This window comes from Glycine max, chromosome 6, assembly GCF_000004515.6.
Source record: "Glycine max cultivar Williams 82 chromosome 6, Glycine_max_v4.0, whole genome shotgun sequence".
Taxonomy (NCBI): domain Eukaryota; kingdom Viridiplantae; phylum Streptophyta; class Magnoliopsida; order Fabales; family Fabaceae; genus Glycine; species Glycine max.
The window spans coordinates 26,266,087-26,275,398 of NC_038242.2; the positions used below are offsets into that span (position 1 = coordinate 26,266,087).

The 9,312-nt window shown below is 36.0% G+C and overlaps 1 protein-coding gene across 2 annotated transcripts; it reads right to left on the bottom strand.

Annotated features, from left to right (window-relative positions):
* Positions 1 to 1,691: 1,691 nt before the first annotated feature.
* Positions 1,692 to 9,312, bottom strand: LOC100801569 (probable 26S proteasome regulatory subunit p27). Of its 2 annotated transcripts, none has more exons than XM_003527122.5 (5): positions 9,014 to 9,312; positions 8,869 to 8,929; positions 8,672 to 8,770; positions 6,934 to 7,279; positions 1,692 to 1,910 (listed from the first exon to the last, which is right to left on the bottom strand). In XM_003527122.5, the coding sequence occupies exons 1-5, from the start codon at positions 9,152 to 9,154 to the stop codon at positions 1,889 to 1,891; spliced, it is 669 nt and encodes a 222-aa protein (XP_003527170.1). In that variant the 5' UTR covers positions 9,155 to 9,312; the 3' UTR covers positions 1,692 to 1,888. The 2 variants fall into 2 exon arrangements, with proteins under 2 accessions (XP_003527170.1, XP_006582092.1); XM_006582029.4 differs by having other exon boundaries at positions 6,934 to 7,297.

The following is a 9,312-nucleotide window of genomic DNA, read 5'->3' on the forward strand; positions in this document are numbered from 1 at the left end:
TTTAACCATGCCTATGTATCCTATGGTAACATCTCTTTTTTTTACCATTTCAATAGTCTAAAAATAATACTTAATCGCACGACAAAGCAATAAAATTGTCTACCACATACACATAGAAAATTGAGATGTTACAAAAAAGGGCTCAGATCTTGAAGTCTTAAGCTTCAAAGAAAGAAAAGGAAATTTTTAAACCAAAAATAAGATATTTGCACAAAAATTATGGAGAAATAAGAAAAGAGTGGTTTAAGAGATTCTTGCCAAAGCTTTGAGAAAAGGAGTCTTAAGAACACTATTATGGAGCTTGGAAGAAGAAAATGGTGGTTGTACTCTCTTGAAGGTCTCATGCAAGAGGAAGAAGAATGAGGTTCCAAGTTTTTGTTGTGTGAAGGAAATGATGACTTAATGGCCCAAGGGTAGTGATAAGCTTAATTGGCAAGCATGAATGACCCCTTTGATGGCCAAGATTAACGTGCAAGAGGGTGTCATTAGTGGGTTGTTTTGCTTTTGAATTTTTAACCAGAGATGACTAAAGTAGACTTGGGCAAAAATTTGTTGGCTAAGTCAACGTCACTATCCATATTTGTTTGGTTTCTTTGATATTTCTTTTTCTTTCTAAATATCAGTTGCTCTCAATTGCATAAATTGGTTTAGACTTAAGAGGATTTTAAATTTGGAATTAATTGGTTAATATTTGTGAGAGATTTGTTGGTTTTAAGTTCATAATCCTAATTCTTGAATTTGGGATGTGATTTAAAATTTTCACAATTCTGGGCAAAACATTAGGAAGTTGGATACAGGATGAAACTACCATCAAGCAAAGATTCTTTGGATGAGAAATGTGCTCATGGTTGCTATGTAAGTGCAGGAAATTAATTTTTAAAAAAAGACGAAATCAAAGAAGCCGATGCAGAAGAGTGGTGGTGTAAGAGGGATGAGCTCATTGAGTTGAATAAATAAATAAATAAAAGCTAACAAATTATTTTATTAAATCCTAAGTGTTTGATAAGATTATCTATTAAAATAACTGAAAAATATAAAATTACATAAAGAATAAAAATAATATAATTTTACCTTAAATAAAAAAAGATTAAAAAAGAAATTTAATAATTATTTAAAGGCAAAAAAGAAATAAATATAAAAAATCAGAAATTAAAAGCTAAGCAATCGAAGGACCTAATTACAAATGATTAGCAATTTAAAGAATCCACCACATTTAAAAGAATCCAATTATTTAAAAGTATTAAATCCTAGAATTAATATGTAAACCTAAATCTTCAATGCTATGGTGCTTGAGTGATATCTCCAAAGTAAAGGGTGTTAAGCAGTGTTGAAGTTTATATTTCTTTACATATGATGACTTTTATTGTGCGGTACGGGAATGGTTTCTCTTATAGTATGCCATCTGAAAATTTTGTCCTCATCTCTTTTTAAATATATACAGATTCTCATCTCTTTTTAAATATATACAGATTCTAGTATGACCAACGTATTTAATTTCTATGAAATGAGAGGGAATTTTCACATTACACAGTCACGTGCATGAAATGATCCATAACCAGTATGTGCCCGAGCCCATCACTTTCTGTCTCGAGAAAGCTACATAAGCTTATGAATGCAGTTCATATGCAAGGAATCTTGACATAAATTTACCATTATGATATCTAAAATTACTTTGCGTTTTAAAAGAAAAATGATCAGAAAAAGCGTAACACATTATTGAGTCAAAGAAAGTGCACCACAATCAAAGAAGGTCGGCTGTAATGTAATTATCTATTACATATATAGAGTCTTGCCAAGATGAATATCATAAGGTAAAGAACTCCGGGTGGGAAATGCATCAAAAGGAAAAACCGTGACCACCATCATGTGAAAAATTAGTTCATGGCACCTACAAGATCCGAAAATGACATCTGCCACCATACAACATAAAAAAGAAATTATTAGCCCTAATATAAACAGCACTAGTAGCAACTCAATACTTTATGCATGTTGGGTAACAATCAATTTTAAGGAAATAATCCATTTGGCATTAGTTGTCTCAGGAAGCTCATAAAAAGAAAAAAAAGATTATTTCGACAAAATAAACTGATCGTGGGGTTAAAAGTATATTTTCTCTACATGATCTGTTGACTATCATCATAACTGTTGGAACATTGAATATTTTCTACAATATCTAGCCGTTTAACCTTATTCCACATTACCAACTACTTAAACTGAGATCAACTAACATTTGTTCATAAATTAACATTTCCCTTCTGGAGTAATCATCAGTGACTTTGGGTAAAATAGTATTATAGCCGAGACAAAGTGATTTCATGATTGAGGACAAGCTCACCAGCATCTTACACGAGCTAAATATCAGCCCAAATACTATCAGGAGAATCAGATATCAAGAATGAAGTATTATAGTAACCACAAGTAAAGTTGCCAGCAGGATATCATCCCCAAAAAACATTGAAGTCACAAAAACACTTGGATTTTAAATATGATATTCTATGGGAACTATTTGATCCCATTGCCGCTTTACCTGCACATTTTAGCCTATCATTCCTCTCCCTCATACTATGTCCAGAACCTCCTTTTGTAACCAAAAATTAAGATGACAGGAAGTAAGAAAATCAGGTATACCTCCAATTGAAACAGCTCAAGATGACTCTTAGAGAAGTGGGTAGAATTTAATTCAATAAAAACTAAGATATATGTAAAAGAATTGGAGAGTAATGATAACCATCAAGACAAATATGCCCACCATCTATCACCTGCTCATCTTTCTCAATCTACTAAGTGCCATCCTAATAAAGGCTTCCGATATAAATCTTATATTCATGGACATATGGTTTTCCTTTACTCTTACTTAGAGTTCCGATTCTTATGATCGAAACAGTTCACTAGTTCTCAAACCATCAAAGTCATCTACTAGTTCACTACGTCTAGTCAAGAAATCCTAGTCTTGCAATTCTCCAAATGCTTCCTTTGCACTCCTCCATTTTCAATTTCTTAGCATTCAACTTACTAACATTCAAAAAATTAATACTTCAAAGTTCTTAAATCACTCTGAACACCCTATGATAATTTATTAAATTGGCTTCAGTGTTGTCAAATGGCGGCCATGGCGAAAAAACATGGCGGTTTTTTGAAAAAACGCCAACGAATAGCGGTGGCGTGGCAACTTTCGAATGGCGGCGCCATGGCGGTCATGGCAGATATGGCGACATGGCAGAAATAGCAGTTTTTTCCCGCGGTAGGAGTTGGGCTGACCCGACCCAATCCTACCCGATAACTTAATCAAAAGCACAACCCTCCCCTCCCACGCAAGGTTGAATCAGAACGCAGCCCTCCTCCAAGCTCCAACTAAAAGCACAACCCCTGCACCCAGCCGCGACCCCCGCACCCAGCCACGAAGCCCCACACCTAGCCGCAATCCCCTGCACGCAGAACGCAGCCAGCAGCGACGAGCACCGGCACGAACGACGGCGACGAGCACCAATGTGAACGGTGGCAACAAGCACCGGCACGAACGGTGGCGACGACCCACACGAAGGCAGTGAACATCGCGATCCAACTCAGAGTGGTTGGCGCAAGCTTTAATTTTTTTTTTAGTTTTGTTTTTGCTGTTTGACACCCCTTTTTTCTGTCTGTAGCTTTTTTTCCTTTTGCTATTTGACACCCTCTTTTTACTTTTGACAGTCCCATTTTTATTCTTTTTCCTATTTGACACCACAATTTTTTTTTCAGTTCAGTCCTCTTTTAAATGGCTGAACCATCATCCAATGCTGCTATTGCAAGTGCAACGAGGAAAAATAAGACAGACCCAGGCTGAAAATATTGTCATTCACTGGTGGAAGGAGATACAGACACCATTGTTTGTAATTTCTGTGGAAAAATCACAAAGGGAGGAATAACCAGAGCCAAACAACACCTGATTGGGAAGTCGAGAACGTTGCAGCTTGCAAGAAAACTCCACCAAATGTAGTCGAAGAGTTGAAGGAATATATGACTACCAAAAAAAGTGGGACCACTTACAATACTTCTGACAATGGTAATATGGCAAATATAAGAGATTTTGAATTTAGTGAACCAATTGGATGTGATGGAAGTGAAGATGAGTTTGCGGACTCTTGTAATGCTACTGCAAGTGCAAAGACAAAGTGTGGGACTAAAAAAAGACCAATGGACAAATTTTGTAAGAATCCAGAAAATGCAATCAATCGGAGAAAAATGGAGATGTTGAGGCAAATGAACATAAGAGAGTCAATGGATAAAAATGAAGTATTGAAGGTGCATCAACATATTGCTCGCTTTTGGTACCAAGCAGGTTTGTCATTCAACCTCATTAAATTGAAAAGCTTTGAGAATATGGTTGCAGCCATTAGTCAATATGGGTCACATTTGCCCATTCCTAGCTATCATGACATCAGAGTTCCACTCTTGAACAAGGAAGTTGAATATACTGAAAATTTGATGAAAGGCCACAGGGAGCAATGGGTCAAGTATAGTTGTACTATTATGTCCGATGCATGGACTGATTGGAAACAAAGATGCATCATTAATTTTTTTATTAACTCTCAACCATGTTTTTGAAGTCTGTTGATGGCTCTGATTTTGTAAAGACAGGTGAAAAACTTTTTGAGTTGCTTGATGCCATTGTGGAGGAAGTTGGAAAAGAGAATGTTGTTCAAATTGTAACCGATAATGGGAGCAACTATGTTTTAGCGGGTAAGTTGTTGAAGGAGAAAAGGAAACATATTTATTGGACTCCTAGTGCAACTCATTGTATTGATTTGATGCTTGAAGATATTAGGAAGTTTCCCTTGATAAGGAAGACAATTAGAAGGGGAATTAATCTAGTTGGGTTTATCTATGCCAATTCTAGTACCTTAAGTTTGTTGAGAAATTTTACAAACAAGAGGGAATTGGTGAGACATGCTATTACTAGATTTGCCACTTCTTATCTAACCTTGGAAAGACTCCACAAAGAGAAAGTCAATATTAGAAAGATGTTTACTTTTGATGAATGGACCTTGAACAAGCTATCTAAAGAGCCTAAGGGAAAAGAAGCTGCAAAGGTAGTGCTCATGCCTTCTTTTTGGAATAGTGTGGTTTACACTCTTAAAGTCATAGCTCCACTTGTGAAAGTGCTTCGTCTTGTTGATGGTGAAAGGAAACCAGTCATGGGCTATATTTATGAAGCAATGGACAAGGTAAAAGAAACAATTATCAAGTCTTTCAATAACAATGAAAGCAAGTACAAAGATGTGTTTGCAATCATTGATAAAAGATGGAATTGTCAGCTTCATAGGTCATTGCATGCAACTGTCCACTTCTTAAATCCAGAGTTCTTTTATGACAACATTGACTTGGAGTTTGATTTTGAGGTCACCAATGGTTTATTTGAATTCATTAAGAAGTTGATTCCACAATTTGATGTGCAACAGAAAATTCTAACCAAGTTGCATCTTTATAAGATTGGTGCTAAAAACTTTGGTTCTGACTTTGCAATGGCTCAAAGGAAAACTCATTCTCCTAGTAAGAAACTTTTACCATATAACAAATACAAATACTATACTATTTTTTTATGTATTAGTGTTATAATTTAGAATTCTAAGTTATGCTCTTGGTTGGTAATTGGTATTGCAGTATATTGGTGGCGAATGTTTGGATCACAAACTCCAAATTTGCAGAAGCTAGCTATTAAAATTTTGAGTTTGACTTGCAGTGCTTCAGGATGTGAAAGAAATTGGAGTGTGTTTGAGTAAGTAATTGTGGCAAAACTCTAACTATACTTTTTAATTTTATTTAATTTTGATGATCAAGTTTTATTTGGAGTATATTTGAGATTGAAATCAACATTTATTTGTTATGTTGTAGATTCATTCCCAATAAAAGAAATAGGTTTGAGCACAAGAGGTTGCATGATTTTGTGTTTGTCAAATACAACCAACAATTGAAGCAAAGATATAATGCAAGAGATGAAATTGATCCAATTTCTCTTAATGATATTGATGTGTGCAATGAATGGCTCGTGGGAGAGATGGATCAAGATGATGATAATGATGCTGGAAATGATTTGGTATTTGAAGATGATGATGCTCTAAATTGGGCAACTGTGTATCAGGCTTCGGGGGTTGGAGAGTGTAGGATGTATACTAGGCGGAAAAAGCAAAAAACAACAAGTGTTGTTGCTGCCCAAACTTCTAAAAAACAGGCAATGATTGTTGGATCTTCATCAAGGAAGCAAAAAGCAGTCCAAGAAAATGATGAGGATCTAGATTTTGAGGAGAATATTGATCTTGAATATGAAAAAGAAGAAATCATGGTCAATTTTGAGGCGTCTGATGGGGAAGAGGGAGAGGGAGATGCTCCATTACAATATGATAACAACGAAGATGATTATGTTAGGATTGGAGAAGATGATTAGAGCCTCAACCTTCACTTTGCACTTTACATTATGTTTTTATCATTTTCTTATTTTGAACTCTTTAATGAGTTTATTTGGTGTTGGTAATTGATTATTGTATGAGCTCATGAAACTTTTTTAGTTTATTTGAATGTAATCCATTGTTTTTTTCAATTTCAATGAGTTTATATATATGTATTTTTTTTTTGTCCGCCATGACATCCGTCATTTTTCGCTACACCATCCGCCATATTTTTATGGTAGATTTTTTACTTTCTGCCATGAACCGCCATCTGACATTAACAACATTGATTGGCTTTGAGAATATACCAACATTTTAATAAACATAAACCAGATTTCCATGTAGAACAAATGGACCATTGAGGAAATAGGCTAGGCAATGGCAGAAAAAAGTAAAAGGAATGGAAGTTTTATGTTCAGTTATGTTTACCTCTTTTCAACCAAACAGGTATGATAGTAATAACTAAAGGAAGAATAGACAACAAAAAACAAAATGATAGAGACAGCAGGCATACCCCAATAGTCCTCTAGCTTGCCAAGGTCTAGGTGTAATAGTTAAGTTGATTACTGTGCCTTGCCTCATAATAACAACTGGTACTGCACAACCCAGATTTGACTGAGCCTCGGAAGAAAGCCTTTGGAGCAAATTATCACCTGCTTCCACATTGCCAAATTTCAAAATTTGATCCCCAAGTTGTAAACCATCCTCTACTGCTGGTGATGCATCTGCTATCTCGTCTACCATTGCAAATGGTCTACTAATCAACACATTCACATCCATAGAGTTGGGAGATCGTATCAGAAGGACATTTTGTGACGGTGTTGATGCAACAGTGTCCATATTTGATGAGACCTGAGTATCTGAACCATCATCATTACCTTAGCAAAAAGTCAAACATTAAGATGTAATAAATATCATTAATTATTCTTTAACTGAGAGTAATCTTAATCAAACTAAAGAAGAAGAAAGGAAGAAACGTTAACACAAGTTCATACTTGGGAAAACAATAGCTTTACAAAAACTGAAAATTACTGTCTTTAACAACAAAACATGATGACAAACAATCATATTTTCTTAAATCATATTAGTCTTAGGTTGTATGGCAACTTTGCAATTGGACTTTGGCATCTTTGAGAAGCAGTGGCTTTGTCAAACCTGTTTGGAACAATATTTGTCATCCACACAGGGCTTAGATTGAAAGAAAAATTTTAAGCTCCTTTAGAAGTCAGAAGTTATGCAGGATTGATGTGCTTATTTATAGTTTGATGATAATGCAACAACTTTTCATCAATGAGTTTTTGCTTTGCAACTCAAATGAGATAGAATGATAGATTGGCTTCTTTATTGCTGTCTGCTGAGCTGATAGTCTTGGTGCTGATGGGAGAGGAAGAAGGGAGAGGAGGGGTGCTATATGGATTTGCAAAGGAGTTGGTGAGCTTTTTCAGTTCGTGGTATCCCTTCTTTTGGTGTTATATTTGTTTTAATAGGTTTTATCATCCACCTTATATGTACTTCAATTTTTTTAAATACATTATTCAGCCCTAAAGGAAAAACTACAAAATGCAAACCCAAACCTGTTGTCTGATGGATAATCATACAACAACCAGCAGATTACATGTGCAGGAAAATTTTTCTCATGTTTTTTTTTTTATCAGCAAAACAGGAAAATTTTTCTCATGTTGATCAGGTTCAACACAAAAACATACGACATCACGTTTAGATTTTAGATTTTAGAACCTCTTCAACATGAAAAACAAAGTGCTAAAACTAACGATGAACAGACAAAATAAAGGCTTGCTCGATTACTTTGATTATATCTCATAAGCTAATGACAAACCAAAAAAGAAAACCAAGTTAAGGAGGAGGATGAGAAGCGGGAGGACCCAACATCAACCTTGAGTACAAGGTTGCTCCAAAAAAAATTAAATCCCAACCTTTAATTCACTCACGCATTTAGTGACTAAGCAAGTAGGTGCAGAAAACGAGAAGGCAAGGCGCATATACACACAAGGAACAAACCGGACATAACAGAGACACAACATTAGAACCAGAAGTATCATGCCATCATAATTCATAGACATTGCTAGCAATACCCATAAGCCATAACATAAAAAAAATATAAATAGAAACATAATTGCAATAAAGAACCAAAATTGACAAACAAAACCTGAGTCTATAGAAGCAAACAAAATCAATGTTCCACTATGTAACAACAAGAAGTAACCAAAAACAGAGGTTACTTTTGGCGGTACCTGAATTCTTGAATGACCTATTTCCGAGTCTTGCCGAATGGAGAATCTGAATATTTAGGTTAATTTTATCAGTTACTTCGTTGTGGTCGCTGCGCAGCTCTGCAAAGAGAAAGAACGAAGATCATCATGACACAAGAAAATTGTGAAGACGCAGTTGAAAATACGTAGCAGTGATTCGAAAAGTGAATTTGCCGAACCTGCCAGGCGACGTCGTTCGGCTCGAACAACGGGGACGTCGATATCGGAATGGGGAAAATCCTAGAAAACGAAGTTCACGTGAAGGATGAATAGAGGTTTGAGTTGAAATTGGAAAAGAGAGAGATTGTGAAAAAGAGAAGCTACCTCGGAATCGACGAGATTTCCGGAGAGGCCAGGAGCGCCTGGCTGGGAGAGGCGGGCGATGATGGAGTTCATCTCAGCCTCCAAGGCGCTGCGCTTGTCCATCAGAGACATGGTTTCTGCCTTCACGTTCGTCGCCACCATTGTCACGTTCCACACCAACGATTGTTCTCAATTCTGACTATGATAGACTGTATGTTGTATTTTACTGATTTACTCTGTTCACACTGTATTATGCTTACTGGAATGGAATGGAATGGTGGCGCACAGCTTCTCCGTCGACCTAGTGGACTATTCTCGTA

What these genes read in the sequence shown, in the direction of transcription:
- LOC100801569 (XM_006582029.4), bottom strand. Translation starts at nt 9,154, where the DNA reads ATGGTGGCGACGAACGTGAAGGCAGAAACCATGTCTCTGATGGACAAG. An exon ending in TAGGTCATTCAAGAATTCAG is followed by an intron (nt 7,298 to 8,671) that starts GTACCGCCAAAA and finishes CTTTTTGCTAAG; the next exon opens with GTAATGATGATGGTTCAGAT. An exon ending in CAAGCTAGAGGACTATTGGG is followed by an intron (nt 1,911 to 6,933) that starts GTATGCCTGCTG and finishes GTATGGTGGCAG; the next exon opens with ATGTCATTTTCGGATCTTGT.